General features: G+C 37.5%; 2 protein-coding genes across 2 annotated transcripts; one reads left to right on the top strand and one right to left on the bottom strand.

The window, feature by feature from the left end:
* The first annotated feature begins 5,636 nt into the window (after positions 1–5,636).
* ormdl2 (ORMDL sphingolipid biosynthesis regulator 2) lies at positions 5,637–10,967 on the top strand. Its single transcript, XM_038723174.1, has 4 exons — positions 5,637–5,730; positions 6,942–7,115; positions 7,821–7,972; positions 10,213–10,967. The coding sequence occupies exons 2-4, from the start codon at positions 6,942–6,944 to the stop codon at positions 10,346–10,348; spliced, it is 462 nt and encodes a 153-aa protein (XP_038579102.1). The 5' UTR covers positions 5,637–5,730; the 3' UTR covers positions 10,349–10,967.
* Positions 10,968–12,255: 1,288 nt separating this feature from the next.
* On the bottom strand, positions 12,256–20,312 carry nemp1 (nuclear envelope integral membrane protein 1). The gene is made up of 9 exons (XM_038723173.1): positions 20,173–20,312; positions 18,827–18,948; positions 18,324–18,540; positions 18,163–18,235; positions 17,986–18,079; positions 17,770–17,884; positions 14,973–15,198; positions 14,391–14,567; positions 12,256–13,592 (listed from the first exon to the last, which is right to left on the bottom strand). The coding sequence occupies exons 1-9, from the start codon at positions 20,279–20,281 to the stop codon at positions 13,436–13,438; spliced, it is 1,290 nt and encodes a 429-aa protein (XP_038579101.1). The 5' UTR covers positions 20,282–20,312; the 3' UTR covers positions 12,256–13,435.
* Positions 20,313–22,149: the final 1,837 nt, after the last annotated feature.

Here is a 22,149-nt window from a genome sequence, read left to right as displayed (position 1 = left end):
CAATAACAAATTATAGCCTATATTCAATATAAAAACCCTAATTTACCTAATCGCGTATAATGTGTAAAAAAGGCTACTACTTGGCAATAAAGCTCTTTGTAATTTTGATTCTGATTCTATTGCGATTACAACTCACGAGTCTGTTTTTCTTCCTTTTTTTGAGTTCAATAACAATTACCTAATGCTATGGTCATATGTCTCATACCCCGATTCTGAAACAGCGAATCTTCCTGCCTGTGCCTTATGTGAATATTCATTGCACTCAGCATGAACTCACCTGAGGGATGCCCAGGCAGGAAAACCCACTACGTCACTGCCCAGTGTGAAAAAAACACACACAAAAAAAAAAACAAGACAAAATAGACATTTAAAAGGAGAGCGGGACTCACAACAAGCACCACTCACAGGAACGAGCAGACAGCAGGACACACGAGCTCACTTAAAAAAAAACATGGATTCTTGTTTCGCGACTTTGGCTTCTCTTTTCTTGCTTTTCGCGGCTGCATCCTGCGCTCCAGCCGGGCGCAGTCTGCAAGATGCATGCGGTGATGCGAAGGGCAGCTCTATGAAGCTTAATCAAATTGCCAAAAATGTTTCAGTAGAGGTAAGTCTCTTTTTTGTTGTTTGATGTTGTTTTAATTAATGCATATAACATTTCCATACAGACTAACTGTGAAACATTTTGGTCACTCATATTATTAAAGCTTTTACAGATATATGTTTAACCTATTCTAATTTGCTGAGGCATCTATAAACATATTTTTGATTTGTTTACTACCAGCAATATGTAATATGCAATATGTCAAACCTTGCTCAAATACAGACTTCTTTAAAATGTCATTCATGTTAAATGAACACCACATACACACTACACACAATATTAACTTTAAATGATCTGTATATACCAGAATTGAATGCTCGATGTCTTTATTAATTTATATATTACAACATACAACAATGTACTGAGCATGTTTGTCTCAAATCGTCTGCAGGCACGAAATGGATCCAAAGATGTGATAGATTTTTCCACCTCACTTGTTTGGATGGAGGCAAAAGACATGTGTGATCCTGAGACCCTCAAAAATAATTCAGAGGTAAGCGAGAAAACCAACAATGCACACGAGAAATATCACATTGATACAACATAAAACAATGAGCTACTGATTGTGATGTGCTTTATCTTTTTCTCTCTCCTTCCACAGACATGTTCAGGGAAGATACTCAGTGTTCTAGCAAGCTACATCTCTGCAGTGGAGAGGGTTGCTGGATTTCAAAGCTGCTCAGAGTTTGCCAGCAAAGTAATGCCAGCGATGGACAAACTATACAATGACATCAGGAAATGTGTGAAGTCGAGGGCAGAGATAAATCACCAGAAGGTAAGCACAGTCGACTGAAGTAAATACTCCAAAAAGGTCCAACAGCCTCAGAAGTATGGGCAGGATTTATTACAGCATTACGCTTTATGGCTCATGGCTTAGATACAATAAAAAGTAAAAAATTAAAAGTTAGATAGATAAAAGTTAAATGGTTTTTATTTTCAAATTTTACAGGAGACTCACACCATTGATCGCTGGGAGGAAGCTCTGCTGTGCCACTACACCATGGACAGACTCTTCTCCTTCTCTATCCTTACCGCTCGTGTCTTTGCTGTTGGGGATCCGGCTCATCACACAGAGGGTTCAGCTCAGAAATGCATGTAGGGCATGAAATGTTGCAGCATTCAATGACACACAGCTATGAATTGTACAAGCATTCTTTACTTGATCACATTGATCAAAGTCTCTAGGACAGCCTTCAGGGGCTGATGATGTATCTACAACAGTGTTGCCACTCTTGTTCCTCCCATGTACATATGGAATGTATTTCCCATGGAATTGTTATCTAACATATTTATTCAAATCATATTTATTGTATTTATTTATACATATTTATTGAAATCAGATTGTGTTCATCTCTATGTCCCTTTTTCTTACTGCATAATAAACAATATGATTTTCATCATCATATAATGATGTCATAGTATTTATTTTACAGTGATTCTTCCTTCTACACCAAACAAGCATGACAAATTATTTCTCACTAAGGACAGTTAGGAAGTTTCCTGCACTGACAATTAATCCTTTCTTTGAATGAATTCCCAAAACAACATCCAAACAAATACTAGATAACAAGGAAGCTGTGCTTTCCTAAAAGATTCCTGCTGCTCTTCGGAGATCCACAACTTCCTGCATACTTCCTCCCAGTCAGTGTGTCTATTATGGCAGCACTCTGATGATGCAATGTTAATCCGGCAGTAATTCAAAGCAAAAAAGGAAGATGTCACGTTTAAAGGGGAAGAGGAAGGACAGCAGCAGTGAGCTCAGTGTAAAGGTACAGAATTGCTTAACAAGGAAGTTTGTTCTCTGAGTGACTTAATATCTAAAATTCATTCAACTTCTCTCAAATACAAAGAGCTTTATTTGAGAGAAGTTGAATGAAAAAACACAGTAATCCTGTCTTTGAAGGTAAAAACTCCAAAAGCTTACTGTACATACGCCATGGCCATCAGAGCAAAAGAGCAAACATTTATTTAGCAATTAAAGGTACGACAATAATGTGGTCAAATTAGATGCACAAACAAAAGGAAATAAATGCACATAAAAATGGAACACTGCAGCTTTGAAAGTACAAGATATATACTAAAGTATAAGCATATATGTGAGGCTGTGATGCTCATTGTAAAGAAAAACAAAATGATAAAATGTTGACTGCCTACATTTGTTTTTGAGCTTTAGCAATTGTGGTGGAGTAAATGTAGTAATTAACCAGAGAGTAATGTCTGAATAAAGATCTTTGGCAACCTGTATGAGAAGGGTTTATTACGTTGTGAGCAATAAGGTCAACATGTTAATCCCTTGTGAGATTTTATGACATCATATATAGTGTTGCATGAGCAACAATGTGTAAAAAAAACAGATAATTTAAATATGAACTGATTTTTATATGAAAAGAAACTGGTTGTAATTTGTGTACAGTTAAAAATCATCAGTGTTTCCATCAATGCAAAGTAGCACTAAACACAAGCTGAGGCTGATGGGCATCACATTCATTTTGAAGAGATTTGGTTATAAACCAAAATATTGGATAACTTGCCAACTGATGGCTCTAGATGAAAAGTCAGTGGTCACCTAAGGATTCGTCCCATGGGGATGCTGTTTGATTAAAAAATTAAGCTTGACAGTTCATTCTTAATAAATATGTAGGCTTCTATATAAGTATAAAATGTCCATATTAAAATGTGGTCAGATAAATGACTGACTAGGCAAGTTAAAGTTCCTCAGGACGTCCCGCACATGTAATAAACGGGTCATGTGAATTTGACCTAACTTCCTTATTTCATTTCTGTCCAACACAGCGATCTCCCCTTGCGGTAACAGCTTGTTTTTGTTTTCATTCATCACACGCATTAATCACTTACCCTGTCCAATATATTCCTCCACATTATGTTACCCTCACCATATATCAAAAGTCATGTCATGTCTTACATTTCCCTACTTGAGTTTACTGTTCCCTGCAAGAATCACTGCTGTTTAGTTGGAGAAGTATGAGCTGCTTGCTGTAAGGTGATCAAAAGAGTTTGTAGGCTTTTACTGTTTACTGTATTTCAAGTTTTACACCAGTCCTTAGGGATGAGTTTGCTCAAAGGCAACCAGCATAATGTTGTTTGTGAGCTCCGCAATGATAATATCTACATATATATCTACATATGATAATCTATCTATCTACCTATCTACCTATCTATATATATATATATATATATATATATATATATAGAGAGAGAGAGAGAGAGAGAGAGAGAGAGAGAGAGAGAGAGAGAGAGAGAGAGAGAGAGAGAGATTTTTAAAACTTTATGGTTATAAATTTTAAAAATCTTTTGCATGTCTCACTTCGTCCACATTGGTTCTCTCCGGGTGCTTCGGCTTCCTCCCACCATCCAAAGACATGCAGGCACATACAGTACAGTTCTGTTATTTTATTCACTCTGTGGGCAAGGGGGCTGTAACCTACAGACACACAAAACTTCAGTCAACACTGTGCTTGACGGTACACTTTCAAAGCACACATGACTGGCCTTACCAATAGGGTATTGGTAATATAGATGATACAAATCCTTTTAGATAATAACAATACAGAATGGCAATAATAAGGAGGGTGCTCCGGTTAGCCTACCTCAAAAGGCAAGATTGGTCAATGCCATGAATAACAGGCCTGATCTACACACTCAAAACAAGTAACTATGAGTTTACACCACAGGAACAGAAGCAGCAACTACGTTCAAGATCACAAACTATTGACCTATATGCTTTCAAAACTTTTTCTTACAGAATCAATAAGGAGTTTTTGCTCTGACATTTTAAGTGGCAGAAATATTCACTGTGGGAAAAAGGCTAATACATTATAATAAAGTTACACTGCACAGACACAGCTTTGAACAAACAGTTAGCTTATAGTCTGTTATCGCCTTCTCCTACAGTGGCCTTTCCATGAGGTTCGTGGAGATGAAGGACTAGATCAATGAATAAAGCCATTGTCCAAAATAAATATGTTTGCATGTGTGAGAGAGAGGTCAGTCTTTTCTGGGTCATTGTGCTGCTGATTTTGGAATAACAAGATTTCCTAATTCCCTTTGCTAGCTAATGCTATCTAATGAGGTGGTGATGGGGCAGTGAATAAGACAGGTGCCTTTGGTGTGGGGGTTTGTTTCCCACTGCAACATATCCACCAATGTGTACCTGAGCAAGATACTTAACCTCTAGTTGCTAAAAATGAGTATCAATATCAATATCAGTTTTATTTATATAGCACACATAAAACAACCAACATTGACCAAGGTGCTTTACAAGGCAAAAATACAACAATAAAACAGTGTAAATGTTGCTGTGTGTTCATGTATCAGAATCTTTGCGGACATGAACAGAGGCACAGATTGCTGTGTGTCCAGTGATTATTAGCAACTTGTTTCAGTGATACCGCACTATAATTCATTGATCAATAATCAATAATACCTCTTCTTTTTATTCTATTTCAAAATAAGAATTACATGTGATTTGTGTGTCTTATTTTAAATGGCAAATTATATATTGTTATACATTTAATTTAAAGACATATTAGGTCTATTTATCTTTTCAACAATTTTATATGACTTCCATTAATCTCTTTTTGCAAAGAAATAAGTTTGAATTTAACCATAATTTTCCAAGTTAAAATAATTCCAGCACCTCTTTCTTCACTTATGTTGTAATCTACCCCACACCTCAAGAGTGAAAGACAAAAATTACAAACTGGGCAGGAGGCTACAGAATATTAGGTAGGCAGTACTCCAAAAAGCACAGCTACCCAATTAATAAATGATTAATATGATGATTTATCTGGCATTTTGTTGTTGTTGGGTCGAGGAGCTCAGGTGATATATCTTTATAGCTATGGGGATTATACGGGAATTAACAGTGATATTAAACTTTTGCTCATATGCACTTGGGGGATCCAGGGACTTTCTTGGAGGACATTTGCTCTTTGCTACATCTTAAACAACACTTCACCACACCTGTTTACCTGCGGACAGGAGGACACAGGCTGGAGTTTTGACAGATGTCCGCCGCAGTAGAGGAAGCAGCCCAAACCTAAAGAGGGCGGGGTTAAAGGACATAAAAAAATAAGGAATTTCCTGGTGAGCTACGACAACACAGGAAGGTAAAGTTTGCTCCGTTGAAATGTAAAGTTTTAAACCTCGAAATGCCGCATGGGCGAGGCTAATTAATCACAATTTAACAGAAGCGTGTAACCCCCGCAATTTTACCGCGTATTCTGCAACCGTTACATCCTGATTAACGTAACTTTGAACTAACGTTAGCATGTTAACCTGTAGATAGCAGCTCAACTGTTAGCTAGCTGGCGAACGTTTAATGTGAACTAACGTCAACTGTGAAGCTCAAGTTAAACAAATGGACATTGTGTGATAGTTACTGTCATGTTCTTGTAAACAATTTTACATTTTAACGATATTGCTACTTCATCATAGATGTTTTTGCTCCGGATAACGTTAGTGTGTGGATGTTGCGGCTAGATGTAACAGCTGAGCGATGCAGGGAGTCCTGAGAGAGGAAGCGCATGTTCTGTCACCCAGAACAATTCAGACGGGCGGAGTCTTTTTCTCTTCTTTTTGTTATAAAGATGCGGGTTGTTTATTTCTTTCGATTCATCGTGTATACTATTCTATTTCAGTTTGGTTCAGTTTTGTTTATTCACAAAACATAAGAAAATACAAGTACAATCATAAGAAATAATTCACATTTGTGAAAAGAGACACCCTGGTAACCCATCTGAAGATCGTGTGTAACTGTTAGAGGCCCAAACACTAAGCAAATAGTAGACATATGTTTGAAGTACATTATTGAACATATTGTCTAAATAAATAAAGCACATGCAATCTACAGTATAATTTCTAACCTACAGACAGAAAACCCTAAGAGCTAAACTACCCTATTCCTACTAACCAGTGGTCCCAAGAAATTCATTATTCATTAGAATTCATTATATATCACATCTCAGCCCTACAAATTAATGTGACCGTTATCATTTAAACAAGAAATGACATATAACACTGAAAGAACAAACCTGAAGTTGAACTGCAATGTGATGATTGTAACTATTGTAAATTTTGCACTACCACATCTGTATTGTTTGGTGATTGTAGAAACAGATTTATGCGATGTTGATTGGTTGAAATTTCTGTAGATCAACCTCATCACTACCAACAGTATTACTATGTGTCTAAGGTTCTCAAGGCTCTAAGATTTTGCCTGCTTGCTAACATCATGTTTGAGAAGCTGAATATTTAGAGTCATGGGGGATCAAAAGGTCTGTGGGTGCCTCTTCTTACATTTTGTCTCTCTGTGTTCAAGATGAATGTGGGCGTAGCTCACAGTGAGGTGAACCCCAACACGAGGGTGATGAACAGCAGAGGAATATGGCTCACCTATCTGCTGCTGACCGTCGTGTTGCACATCGTCTTGCTCAGCATTCCTTTCTTCACTGTGCCGCTCGTCTGGACTCTTACCAATGTCATCCACAACCTGGTCAGCTAAAATGATCCTCTATAATATATCCAGGTGTATTAGACCATTGTGTGCAACTTTAAAAAGCAATGAGCAGGACTGCCTTATGTTAAAAGAGTAGTTGGACATTTTGTTTGCTTTCTTCCAAGAGTTGGATGACAAGATTGATACACTTTCAGAAAATCTACTATATCATATTGATATCATGATATTAAGATTACATATACTGTGAATGATTTTTCCATATAGCCCACCCCTATTTTTTTTTAATCCAAAATATGTAATATATGAAATTATCATCATTGCAGTCCTGTTTAACCTAAATTGATTGTCACGTTACATTTCCCATTCCCTGTGAAAATGACCAACTCTGCTGATCAGCACAGAGCACTACTTTCTACTCTCTCTACCTCTTGGAAAACTTAAAAAAGCCAAATTAAGAGAAGATTAACATGTTGTTATTATTATAGTATGTTGTATTAAACTGGGTTCATGAGTCACCCTGTAGTAAAATTCTGTGAAATGCTCTGTTAAAAACTAAAAACTTTGAATTGCTGAATTGCTTTCAGATTCGTTTATAATATGTGTCAGGCCTGCACATAAATATGGCTTGCTTAAAGTTGTTGATAATGACTTTTACTTCTTCAAAAGTATTAACTGGAAGGAAATCACTTTTGGTAGTTAATAGCAGTTGTTTATCTCTTCTGTGTGGTTTGTCCTCTGCAGGTGATGTACCTGTTTCTACACACAGTGAAGGGCACTCCCTTTGAGACACCAGACCAAGGCAAAGCTCGTCTGCTCACACACTGGGAACAGATGGACTATGGTGTCCAGTTCACATCTTCACGCAAATTCCTCACTATCTCACCAATTGTTCTGTAAGTACATTTGCAGTTTGTAATGAAATGTGATCTGCACTGCTGGACAGTTTGCAGCTTCTCTTTCACTTTCATGGCTAAATCAGCATGTAGTCAAATATATGAGGAATTACTTGCAATGGGTCAGTGTTTGACACACTGCTTCCGGTTGTTGGGAATATTCTCACCTTCTTTTTAGATCATCTGGGAACACTTAGCAAATTGATCTGTCGAGATTTCCGTCCTCACTCAGCTCGAATGCAGTTTACAGTGAGAACAGTGGCAGATTTACCTCTAGAAAGACTTTCTTTCCAAACAGTGAGTCCTTGATTTCAGACAAAAGTCGGCTTGTCATTTCTAGCCAGCAACCACTGATTTTGTCTGAAAAATATCTCACCATCTACTAGATTGATTGAAACTAAATCTTGAACCACTATTTATGGTTCCGGGACGATGCATCTTTATGGCTTTTGGGATCCCCTAACTTTTTTCTAGCACTTTTTCAATTCATCCAGTGCTTTGATTTTTGACCAAATACCTACGTATGACAGTCCCATAAGCCTCACTGTACTTTGCGTTTTGTGCTAATTAAGAAATGTCTGTATGCTAACATGCTAAACTAAGATGATATTAAACATCAGCATGTTAACATTGGTTGTATTTGGAACCGCCTACTACATATTACTGGTGACCGCAGTATGTAGTACATACTGTTAAATCTATTTATTTTGTAGTATGGTAGGCCAGGCTTAGCCGGTTTCTGGTTTTGGAAAGTGGCTGTAAACAATATTATAAAACATTTTTTTCAGATTTAATCTTATGTAAGGAGAACAAGGCTGCAGCCGATCTGTAACAAACGTACTACCCATCACAAAGCCATAATGCTTATTAAGCCTGCTAAGCTAACGTTTGATATCAAGAAGATATCATTAACCTTTGCAAAATGTCAGTAAGAAAACTACACAACATAACTTAAATCTAACATTGAGTAGTATTTTTTTGTTATCAGGGACAGAGCAGTTACATTGTTCCTTGTTCACTTCTGACAAGGTTTTCAACAATGACTGTTTGTTTAGACTGCCTGATTAAATAAAGATTACATTTTTTTAAAAGTCCGGTTGTTGTGACCGTTCTAGAGCTTTGCATTGTGGGACACAATACACGAGGTAGACTGGTCCGATGCATCCTGGGGATTCTTTCTGAACCAGTATGACATCCGGGTATTTTCGGTATCCTGCAGATTTTGCTTTTGGTTTGCATACTACATACTACATTTCAGTACATTCTGCTAGTGTAGTAGGCGGTTTTGAATACAGCCATTGTTACTGAGCTCATGTTGCCATGCTAGGGTTAGCATTACGTACAGCCTCACAGGGCCACTAGCATAGTGTAGACTCTTCTTTTTGTTGCAATACCATTGATTCTGTCTTACATTGTTAAACTCCTGAGTGAAACAAGTATGCCAGTTAATTATAGAAATAATTCACTGTCTGCACATCCTTCGTTGTGTCTTAACCTTAAGAGACTCATTTAATCTGTAGACTTTTCACTGAAGACATAATTCCAGACAGAGGGCTTTCCTCATCACCTTATGTTCCAGCTACAGTCGATTCCAGTGCACCACCAGAGCACCTGAGTACACAATCACTCTCAACCATGAAACGCTTGAGGTTTAAAGCTTGTATGCACGTAAATGTTCCCTGTGGAGTGTTTGACCTCTAGTAATGCTATGAAACAATTTGAGTGGTTCCCCGTTTCGTTTCTCATGCATACACAAGGAAGCAAATGTGCGCTATGTACATGCAGGTGCAAGGATACATGATTTCATGCTGTTTCAGTGACCTACATGTGCTTGCTAGTAAACATGGGTGTAAAAAATGCAGGTTACAAAAATCAGTTTTGTGAGTGTGTTCGAAGGAAGGAAATACATAAATCACGTTTGTTAGACCTCATGGAAACACAATGAATGTAAACATAACTTCTTTGTTTACAAGAAAACTCTACAGGGCACCTTTAATGGAACTTGATTAACATTACTTTTATTCTTAAAGACCTTCTACTTCTGTTCTTAAACTCAAAATCCAAAGATGTCATAGAATGACAACATGTGAGGTGTCGCTTGGTTAGTGGTTCAGTGTATTTTCCCTTTCATATTATTAATTGAAACTCTGTGTTTGTCATGTAGTCTGTTTTTGATGCATACATAAATGTGGATTGTGATGTGTTGATGCTACATTTACAGTATTCTTCTCTCTCTGCAGGTATATTCTTGCCAGTTTCTACACAAAATATGATCCCACACATTTCCTAATCAACACAAGCTCCCTCCTTAGTGTCCTCCTCCCAAAGTTGCCTCAGTTTCATGGAGTACGGATATTTGGGATCAACAAATACTGACAGAAGTGACTAAACACTGGACTTCTAGTTTTTCTGTTTCTGCTGAACTATTTTATGTTTAGAGGTTAAGGAGAAGAGAACCAGCTGGATGTGTCTTAAATGTACAGACTGTGTAGCATAATATGAAAGTTGCAGTTTGTGCTGTCTCTTGCAGTCTGTGGGGGAAAACATGCACTGCTGCGTGCATTAATTTTTTCCCCTTTACTGACATTCCCGATGCATGTTTGTCAAAAACCAGACGCTTTGCTCTTGACTTCAAGAAAGAGCAATTTGAACTGCACTGCTTTCAAATGTAATGTTTATTCATTATTTTTAAAACTTCACCCTCAGACCAAATTGCACTGCCTGCATTCCTGTTAAACTGTCTGGTTGTTGCCATAAATGTGAATGAATTCATCACAAATTCATTGTGGTTCATGTTCTGACAACACTTTTTACATTTTCTTTCATGCATTTTTACCTCGATTCACCATGAAGGATTTACATGCAGCATACATGTACACGCCCGTAATAAACACAGAAGTCTTTTTTTTGCTATGATACACATAATCATGTAATTTAACATTTCAAAAATTTTCCCGCTTATAAAATGAGCAGTGAGAGGCTACATGGTGTGCACACGTGGTTGTCTTTGTCATCTTTATTCCACATGGTTCTTGTGTGGAGGTTTGTAAGAATTAGTTGATCGATTGTGGGCTGGTTTGTAAGCTGGGGAACTCCAGACACTTTACATGACGCCACCATGGGAGGGCCTGTCACAGTGTTTGCAATATGCTCATATATCCAAGGGATTCCCCCCTTCCGCATGCAATGTGGTCGCTTTTGCATTGCAGTGAGGTTTCTCTTGTTTTAGGGAAGTAATTTTTAGGAAATGTGTTGAGTGTTGATTATGCCTACCTGAGCCTGGGAAACATGCAAATAAGGCTAGCTGTATCAGCTGTTTCATACATGTTGTGTAATCGAGTGTAATCATTTGCAAGTGTTACTGGGGTGTTCCCTGCCTTCAGATGCGGGGAGGACAGTCACATTAATGTAAAGAAGCCAGTGGTGGGATGCAGAGGACAGCTGGGCTAAATGTCATCAGATATGGCTCACTGGAACTTAAGAGTGGGAGAGAAGGGATGAATACACTGTTTTTTTTCTCCAACATATACTGAAAGCGAGCTGATTTTAAGATAACGCTATCTCACCTGAACAGCAACTTTAGTCATCAGCTGCAGTTTTCCCAGTTCTGCTTCCACTTTTAATTTAATGTGAACTCAGTAAACCTTGATGAGTGTTGCTAGATGCATGCCATATATTTAAAACCAGAAGGCACCCAGTGCACAGGACTCAGGAGGAGAGCGTGACGCATGCATTCATTACTTTGTTTTGACTTTTGAAACAAAGATTTACTAAAGGAGATGTAAGAGGTAAAGTGCAGATATGAGAAAGGTCAGAAATTTCTAGTTTGCTTCAGGTGGTAGAACTTCCCGAGACTTCGCAGGAAATAAATATTTTCACAGAAGATTTAAAAGACACAAATGACGGGAAAACAAAGATAAAACACTGTGGGGACCAGGGGGGGTTTTCAAAAGTAAACTACGGTTTCAGTTGGAATTATAGATAACCAAGGAAAAACAAAAGCATTCATAATGCTGACTTTGAGTGATTGATTTGGCAAATATGAAGATTCAAAATGTGTACAGTTAAATTGGTAGCTTCAGAGACACAGTTCAGCCCTCTGCGGTTTGTCAAGTGGAAATTCCACAGGTTTACGTTAATTTTTGTAAGGACAAAAACTATTTAAAGATATCATCTTGGACTGAGGGGACTTATGTTAATTTTTCACATTTTATTAGTTGCAGTCATAGCAAATTATGGAGCAAATTATTCTTAGGAACAGAAACAGAAAATCCATAAAGAAATCTTGTGGTGGAAGAAGAATTTTTACTTAGGTAAAAGGTAGCAGTACGTTCAGGTAAAATTAAGTCCACTGAAAAGTACAAAAGTATTGTCAGTGTGATATTTGTGATTATTACACAGTAGATACATGACTGTAGCATTTTATGTTGTAGCTGGTCAATTACAGCTATTTTTAACAAAAAGTAATCTATAACAATGCATCATATTTTATGAACTGATCATATATTTTGTATGTAAAGCCTTGATCTGGAATGTAACTAGTAGCTGTCAGATAAACGTAGTAAAAAGTTATTTCCCTGTGAAATGTAGTGGATGTAGAAAGTTGCATAACGTTGATGTACTCGAGTACAAGTTGCTCAAATTTGTACTTTGTTCCATTCTGCCACTGAAGAAATCCTATTTTGGTAAGGGCTAAAGCACCCAGTGTGAAAAACAAAACATCTTTTTGGCTTCAAATGCAATTCAGATTACCCAAGGCCATGTGGAAATCTAACATCTTTCAACCTTTTAGTGCTATTCATCTTATACACTGATACTACTGCATGCATGTCAGAGCTCAAATACATTTTTTTTTTATTCAAAATACTTTGGGACACTTCCACAGGTTAATGTCCATTAACATGAAAACAGTAAAATACAAACTTGACCAACGTTTCCTCCCCGATGCACAAAGCGAGAAAAAACGCTGCTGCTATGTAGAAAGGCGAGAACTCATCATATGATGTACTGTACATCTTGATGCTCTCATTGCAGTGAGCCCATTTAGAGCCTAAAGGCTGTGAACACTATGTTTTGAAAATGAAAACGTAAAACCTTTGCTAAGCTAAGACTTAAGACAACACAGACTATGTTCCCAGAGTAAAAGTTAAATTGCTTAGACCACTAACCAGTGTCAATCACGGAGATTCACTGTATTTTAACAGAAGCCTTTGTTCCCCCTAAAAAAAGAGATCTGGCTTTAGTGCAAATTCAAATTACACTACCAATTATGTATTCTGATAACAGATCTGAACACACTATTCTGCCTGTGATTGTCATTGTAACTGAAATTACAATCCAGGCTTTTCTTAAACACCCAAAGTCAGCCTGGACGTTAAGCACAGGAGCCGTGGAGAGCTCCGGCCACCTTTCTGAAAGGCAATAACGGTTTCTATTTTCATACGTCCCCAACGCTGTGCCGTCTCACTCTGGTTTCATCATAGGTTTAATATCGTCGTCTTCGTCGTCTGTGTCAAAAAATTCATCCTCAAAAAAAGATCCTCCAAAGCCATATTCCTGTGCGTGGACAGACACCTCATTTGACATCAAGTGAGGTGACCCTTCGATGAAATCAGCAAATCTGTTAAAGTGACAATATGAGTGTTTTAGTCATCATACAAAGCATGTACTAGTATTTAGGAGTAACTACACATTTGCTTATATTTACAATTTTAGGAAAAGGGGGTGGGGATCAAATAACGTTAAATTACTTTATCTCTGGAATATAAATGTATGACAACAGAAATGTTCCATTTTAGATTATTTTGATATCTGAATTAATTATATTTGTACAGTTTTACTACACTGAATCAAAGTACATTTAATGTGGCTTTTTGTGGACACTTGATCAACAGAAAAACACCCTTCTTGTCAAAGTGAAAAGATTAATTATCAATCAATTATTTACAAATACAAAATACTTGTTTGCATAAGTATTCACACACTTTAACATGATACACCTACCATCACTGTTGCAGCTATTTCATTATAGAAGTCACATGATTAGTTAAAGGGAGAACACCTGTGTGTACTAGTCAGTGGGTTTCAGTTGACTGTGGCATGAATCAACCTGTACTGTACCTGGAAGGTCTAACTCATGGTGAATCATTTTATTTTACTCATTGTCAAAAAAGCCACATTTTTTTAAAATTGTGACGCAATAAAACATGAAAACTTCCAAGGAGAGCAAATACTTTTTAAAGCCACTGTATTGATTCATAATAACATTATCTATTCATGGCAATACACCACTGACTTGTTAACCAGTCTCAAATGTAAATTTACATGCAAATTAAGTCTTTTTTTTTTTTTTGTTAAACCAAGGCTCGGACTGAACTTAAATCATGCATTAATGAGTGTGTTTTAAGAACTGCTATACCTTTTCGGGGACTGAAGTCTGGACACTGCCTTCCACGGGCTGAACTCTGGGCTGTTACAGTACTTCCTCAGCTCCTCAAGTGCATGCCGAGTCTCTTCCTCCCCCTGCTTTATATACTCCTCCTCAGTCAACAAGCGCCGTGGCTCTGGCTTCCAGTGAACATACCGTTTTATTTTCCTGCACAACACAGCAAGCGCTCAATAAAAATGATAATAAATGAATATGACTACTGGTTCCAAAGGGAAAATGGAATAAAACATTTACTTTTATATCACTGCTTTAAGCATTAGCAGTTATATAGCAGAAATAAGCAGACATGATGCAAGACTTTCCAGAGAACAAATGCCTCTTAAATTATAGTAGAGATTATGAAACAATTCAGTGCAGTATCAAAGGCTTGTACATACAATAACAAAGAGTGGTCTTGTTGATGAATATGTGACATTCTTGTTTACAACCATAGAGCTACATTACACTGCATGACAAAACAGGAACACCACATGAACTGTTTTAAAGTGGATTTTCAGGTTAATATAGTACTGTACTCTTGCACCACCTTCTGTCAGCATTGTAAACACCCACCTCCATGCAACAACTGCCAGAGAGACTGGATACTCCAGAGTTTTGGAGAACAAAGCTGCCACGATGATGGCGAAGGCAACTTGCTGAATCTGAATTCCTAAATAAACCAAGAGCAGGCCAAATAGCTGCAGCGTCCACGACAAGATGTTAATGCTCTTCTCATCCACCAGAGGACCGTAACGGTAACACACAGCAAAACTGATGAATCCCACCACTGCTACATAACCTGACAAAAAATATTGACATAAAGTGTTTAAGAAGAACTCTAGGCCTGCATGCTGAATTTGTAAAATGATTTACAGTGTTAACTCTGTAAAAATTCTGGTTTGGACATGTTTTTCTGGCCTGCTGCCCATCACACACACACACACACACACACACACACACACGAAACTCGAAAAATTAGAATATCGTGCAAAAGTTCATTTATTTTCAGTAATTCAACTTAAAAGGTGAAACTAATATGTTATATAGACTCATTACATGCAAAGTGAGATATTTCAAGCCTTTATTTGATATAATTTCAATGATTATGGCTTACAGCTTATGAAAACCCCAAATTCAAAATCTCAGAAAACTAGAATATTGTGGAAAGGTTCAGTATTGTAGGCTCAAAGTGTCACACTCTAATCAGCTAATTAATCCAACACACCTGCAAAGGGTTCCTGAGCCTTTAATTGGTCTCTCAGTCTGGTTCAGTGGAATTCACAATCATGGGGAAGACTGCTGACCTGACAGTTGTGCAGAAAACCATCATTGACACCCTCCACAAGGAGGGAAAGCCTGAAAAGGTATCTATGAAGATTCTCAGTCATCCAGGCCTTCATTTTAAAGGTAATTGCAAAAGAAGTTGGATGTTCTCAAAGTGCTGTATCAAGGCACATTAATAGAAAGTTAAGTGGAAGGGAAAAGTTTGGAAGAAAAGGAAGTGCACAAGCAGCAGGGATGACCGTAGCCTGGAGAGGATTGTCAGGAAAAGGCCATTCAAATGTGTGTGGGGGAGCTTCACAAGGAGTGGACTGAGGCTGGAGTTACTGCATCAAGAGTCACACAGACGGGTCCTGGACATGGGCTTCAAATGTTGTATTCCTCTTGTCAAGCCGCTCCTGCACAACAAACAACGTCAGAATCGTCTTAACTGGGCTAAGGAAAAAAAGAACTGGTCTGTTTCTCAGTGGTCCAAAGTCCTCTTTTCTGATGAGGAGCAAATTTTACATCTCATTAGGAAACCAAGGTCCCAGAGTCTGGAGGAAGAATGGCGAGGCACAATCCAAGATGCTTGAAGTCCAGTGTGAAGTTTCCAGTCTGTGTTGGTTTGGGGAGCCATGTCATCTGCTGGTGTTGGTCCACTGTGCTTTATTAACTCCAGAGTCAGCGCAGCCGTCTACCAGGACATTTTAGAGCACTTTATGCTTCCTTCAGTAGACAACCTTTAGGGAGATGCTGACTTCATTTTCCAGCAGGACTTGGCACCTGCACACACTGCCAAAAGTACCAAAACCTGGTTCAATGACCATGGGATTACTGTGCTTGATTGGCCAGCAAACTCGCTGAAGGCCGCTATTGAAGCATCCTGGTCTTCCACACCACCTCAGCAGTGCCACAGGCTGATAGCATCCGTGCCACGCTGCATTGAGGCAGTAATTCATGCAAAAGGGGCCCAAACCAAGTACTGAGTACATATGCATGATACTTTTCAGAGGGCTGACATTTCTGTATTTAAAATGCTTTTTTTTTTTTTTTTCTTGATTTAATGTAATATTCTGATTTTCTGAGATTTTGAATTTGGGTTTTCATAAGCTGTAATTATATCAAAGGCTTGAAATATCTCACTTTGCATGTAATGAGTCTATATAATATTAGTTTCACGTTTTAAGTTGAATTACTGAAATAAATGAACTTTTGCACGATATTCTAATTTTGAGTTTCTCGTGTGTGTGTGTGTGTGTGTGTATATACATACTCTAATAAATATATATACACACACGCTAATATTAAAATATATACACACATATATATAGTATTTTGATCCTAGGTGATTGAAAAGCACATGCTGTATTATAAATAGACTGCAAGCATGCATAATGAAGTAGAGCCCAACCGATACTGATTGATATGAGGATTTTAAAATCCAATATTCTTTTTTCCTTTTCAAAAACAAACTAAGATTAACATTTGTTATGTAATTATGAGACCTCACCAAGATAACGTGACATAATGCAGTTTAAAAATAAACTTCTTTTATTATTATAAAAAGCACTCTGAACAAAAGTACAGTTGATTATGTCCACTGGTTGCTGTGTTTTGTGGTGGATTTTTGGCTTCCAAATGTGTGTTGTCAACAGGGGAGTTGCAGAGTGCCCTCTGCTGCACAAACTATGCAACAACAACAAGATTGAATGATTTGCCTTCAGTCTCTTCATTTCGTCATTTATCGGCTCTTATAAACACAGATACCAATTTATCTGCTCATATCAGCCAATATCAGCACACCAATTTATCAGTCGGGCTCTATAATGAAGCATTACATACTACAGAAAACAAAGGCACTGACTCGTCATTGTGCCTTGAGGTTGTAGTCAGGAGACTAATCTGTTTTGATAACTTTAACAGATGCTCGTTCACTTAAAAAGGTGATTCATATTAAAAGTCTCAAGGTGACAAATATAGGGGATGCTAACTTACACGCTCAGTTGTCTATAATGATCTGTTTAATAAGAGTCTTGCTTTGGTCTGATGTTACCAATTCCAGAGAGTCACTTTTTATATAAAGTTTGTGATAATGAAGGGTCTGTACCTAATGCCACGTGCCAGTGTTCTTGCAGAATTTTGTTGAGGTTCCTGCAGACAAGCTGGATGGCGTAAAGAGAAAATGACCAACCGCCAACAATCAGCACATAAAAAGGGCTTTTCTGTGGGAACAACAAACACAAAGGGTACAATAACTAAGTATGAGACAAAAGTGTTTTAACCTATAAAATCTGGGATATTTGAGGATAATGAAATACCTTACCTTTGGCAAAAAGCGTGCCAAAATGAAAAAGAGGATGATGAGAGAGGCGATCATGCCTGTGCTCATCCCAGCAGAGTAGAAGAAGACTTGACTCCTTCATGTAAGGGAGAAAAATTGTTAGTAGAATATCATAATCCTGTTGAATCCTAACAGTGGCACATAAGTAAGAAAAATTACCTGCTGAGTGAGTCTGCACAGATGAACAACAACACTCCAGCAAGGAATACCAAAAACAAATAGATATCAAACTCTGCAAGAAAAAGAAGAACAATGTGTTAGCCATGTAATAGCATGTCACTAACAAGCATATTAATTGTGTTAATCTGTTGTCCACTTACTACGCATGGGCTTGACAGTGTACTGAGTTTGATCAGCAGGCTCGATCTTGAAGCACGTCTTTTTGCTGAACAGACCGATATTAATTGTGGTTTCATTGTGCCGCTCACGTAAAAAGCTCTGGAACCAGCCCCAGACACTGAAGCGCTCCAGCTCCTGCAGCTCCTCCTCACCTTCCACAGTTTCCACATTAAACACGTTTGAACTCCACACTTTGACCTGTCAGTAATCTTCAGTTAATATGGACCTAATCAACTGTGGGTTACCATAAGGAATTGTTCAAAATTAAATGCTGTAAATTGAATGCAGAGGCTTCTGTGTTTTCTTGATGTCACAGATCACAACATACAGAATATGTAAGCTTTAAAGCACATTTGCATATTTGTTTGAATTTGACCCCAAGATACCCAGACTTTCTTGAACATTATCTAATTATTTTATGATTGAGAAAGTGCATTACACATGAACAGTTCTGTATTTGGCTGGGCACCATCATGTAACTTACCTGAATTCTTGTCCATGTTTGCCTCCATGTTGGCACAACAGAGTTCTTGTAACAGAACCTGCTGGACCCTGACATGGCATACTCCTGTCCATCCCGGAGATCAATTATTGAATGTTTGTTTCCTGGGTGTGATAAGCAGAGGCATGTATGTACTGTAATACTAAGACTGCATCACATATATTTATCAGTTGGCCAGTTTACTGTATGAGAAACCTGTGACATGGACAACAAATGTAAAATATGTCCGTTATCTTAAAAAGCACTCACTTAAGTCATGTATTTGAAGGATAATGCTGACTGTTATTATGTATTTGTGTATTGTCCATAAATCATATGAAAAGACCAAAACTAACAACACTGCATTGGTCTGTCCCTCAGAACCTATTGACTTCCCTTCTCTTTCTATGGCACCCATTGATTCCTACTTAAAATAGAAACCTGTTTTTTTTCTTGGCGACATATAGTTCATTTCTAAAAAGTCTTGGTAATGTCTTGAAACAGATGGGCAATGTAGTTCTTTGACCTAGAGAATTGTTTTGCATTGTTAGCCTGTATTGTTTTATATTTCCTTGTACATAACAGCTGAATGTGTGTATATATTTCTGTGCATTCATTTATTTATCTTAAATTTATCCATATGTTTATTAACAGGAGCCATACAGATAAACGTTGTTGCATACAGATAAGCTGTGCAACATCTGTAATGTATATCTAGGGAGTCAAGCTGCAGTTCTTGTCCCTAGTTAGGCTTTTAAATCTAGATTAAAACAGGCAACAGTTTGTTTTCTAGCTGCACATCTAACGTTACTTGGATTTTTAATTTTTTGGCCTATTTTGTGTCTGACACCGACAAAGTAACTTACAACCTCAAAACGTTAAAGCTCAGTCGATTCATCAACTCTCTGACAGTCCCAACAACATACCACATTATAAGCTTATACGAATAAATAAATGAATAACGTTATTACACCACGGTTGTTACCTTCATACTGAGCTTCGTATTTATTAAACAGGTTTAGTGACGGCCTGCTTTTATAATTATGGTGGTTAAGTTAAAAATGACCTGAGGGTGGGGCGCGGCTACAACAGCAAAATACATAATAAAATGTATTTAAATGTCTCCGTTATACAAATACAGACTCAGAGAATAGGCAGTAATTATCGCGCTATGAGAATAAGTGACACAAAGGCACAGCATCAATTTACTCCTGTAACGTAACGTTAACATACAGTTTCAAACACCAAACACAAGCTAACATGATTTAGCCATGAGCAGTGATACACTTTTAAAATACGTATCATATTAATTAAGGTCTTTGTTATTGATGCGTAACGCTGCTACTTACCCGTATCTTGGTGTGAGGTTTGAGGTAAAGCTGTAAGCAGCACCATGAAGAATATGAATTTAGCATTTGTAGAAAAGAAACCGTTTATCATTTTCATGCATCCCGCCATGATGATAGCACCATATCCCTCCTCCTATCTTTGGCCCCGCCCCTTCCTCCTTCTTCTTCTTCTTCTTCTTTGTTACGTTTTATGGCGGGTGGCACCCAGCGTTAAGGTGCATTACCGCCACCTACTATGTTGGAGTGTGGACCAGAGTTTCTATCCCTTGATAAATAAATAAAATGAAATAAACGAAACACAACAAAACACAACACAACAAAGCAAAACAAAAACATAAAAATGAAAGAAGAATGAATTAATGAAATGAAATACTGAATTATTTCACTGGTCACTAAACTCTATTGATCAATCCAGTTTCTTTCAAATAATGAAATAGTTTCCCTACCTCAATGTCCAAGCTGTCTGATTTCCCTCCTTAATGTTTCTCGTTCTCAAGAGAATTTTTCACAGTGAAGAATTACATGTTCTACTGATTCCTCTATTTGACACACATAATGTTCACATAATCCTGAAGGGTGCTTGTTTATTAAGTGCAGTGTTTTATTAAGTCTAGTATGCCCTACCCTCAGCATTGTCAAGATATTCTCCTCTTTATTGTTTTTAGATTCCTGTGCCCACATCCTACTGTAGTATATAGAGATGTCGCCCTGTATTTCCTGTATCCCAGCTGTTCTGCCACTCTTTAATGATGTTTCTTTTTGATTATTCCTTTGGCTTCAGATTTACTGAGTGGTACGCACAAGATCTCCTCATGTTTCAGAGCCTGTTTTGCTAATGCATCCACACCTTCATTTCCCTTCATCCCTCTGTGAGCTGGTGTACACATAAATGTTATCAGCATGTTCATATTTTTAATTCTGTACAACGTTTCATAAATCTCATTAACCATGTCTTGCCTGCTGTGAGATGTAAATGACTGCAGTGACATTAATGCAGAGCAGGAGTCTGTACAAAGAATAACTTTGTAATTCTTCTATCCGCTGTAATGCTGTTACAATTGCCAACATCTCGACTGTATATACAGATAAATGATCTGATGTCCTTCTTTTAACAGAAGCCCCTTCCTCCTCCGGCAGCTCGGTTGAGTTACAAGCTGTGCAGCTAATCACAAGCTCACAATAGATGTTGTCATCATCGGTGTGCGTTCAAGGTTCAACGTTTCCACGGCTGTATTCGAAACAGCCTGCCATACTAGTAGTACGCACACTAGTATACAATCATAACTTCAGTCCTCATAGATACTTTATTAATAAAGAGGGAATAATAAAGACATCTTGTAGAAAAATCACTGTTTTATCGCTCATGGTTTGCTAGTTGGACAACTCTTAAATACGTATGGTTTGTTACTATCATATTCAGAATTCCATCACACCCAAAGAATATGCCATTGTTTTTTATGCTAATCCTGCATGTCCTCTTCAATTTTTGAGAAATTAGTTTATTTCACAGACGAAAACATTGTTTCTAATATTTTTTTTTATAGAAGGAATTAATATTGAGAATAAGTCCTGCAGTAACAAACATATAAGGAATGCTTTGGACTATACCACACTCTCTGCAGCAAAGTTCTTTTGGTCTTCTATTGTGAGTGATTTACAGTGGGAAAAGGCATGTGCTATTCTTAACAAATATTGTATTAATATCAAAGAAGTGAACTTTAAGATTTTGCATCATATTTACCCCGTCAAAGAAGTGTTGCAAAGATTGATTATAACTGTGATTTTTGCAATTTAGAAAGAGAAACTATATTTGATCTTTTTTACCACTGTGAACATACAAATGTATTCTGGAAAGCTCTGGAACATTTTATTAACAGAAAAACGGGTAAGACTATATTAATTAATGTATTTGATGTCATGTTATATTTTGTACTTCATGGTCCAGACAATATTAACTATATTGTGCAGCTCCACGTC

Source organism: Micropterus salmoides, unplaced genomic scaffold, assembly GCF_014851395.1.
Source record: "Micropterus salmoides isolate LMB-PRFRI ecotype aquatic unplaced genomic scaffold, ASM1485139v1 Ms_hic_scaffold_16, whole genome shotgun sequence".
Taxonomy (NCBI): domain Eukaryota; kingdom Metazoa; phylum Chordata; class Actinopteri; order Centrarchiformes; family Centrarchidae; genus Micropterus; species Micropterus salmoides.
The sequence above is the reverse complement of the archived record's forward strand: the minus strand, read 5'-3'. Positions and strand labels throughout refer to the sequence as shown.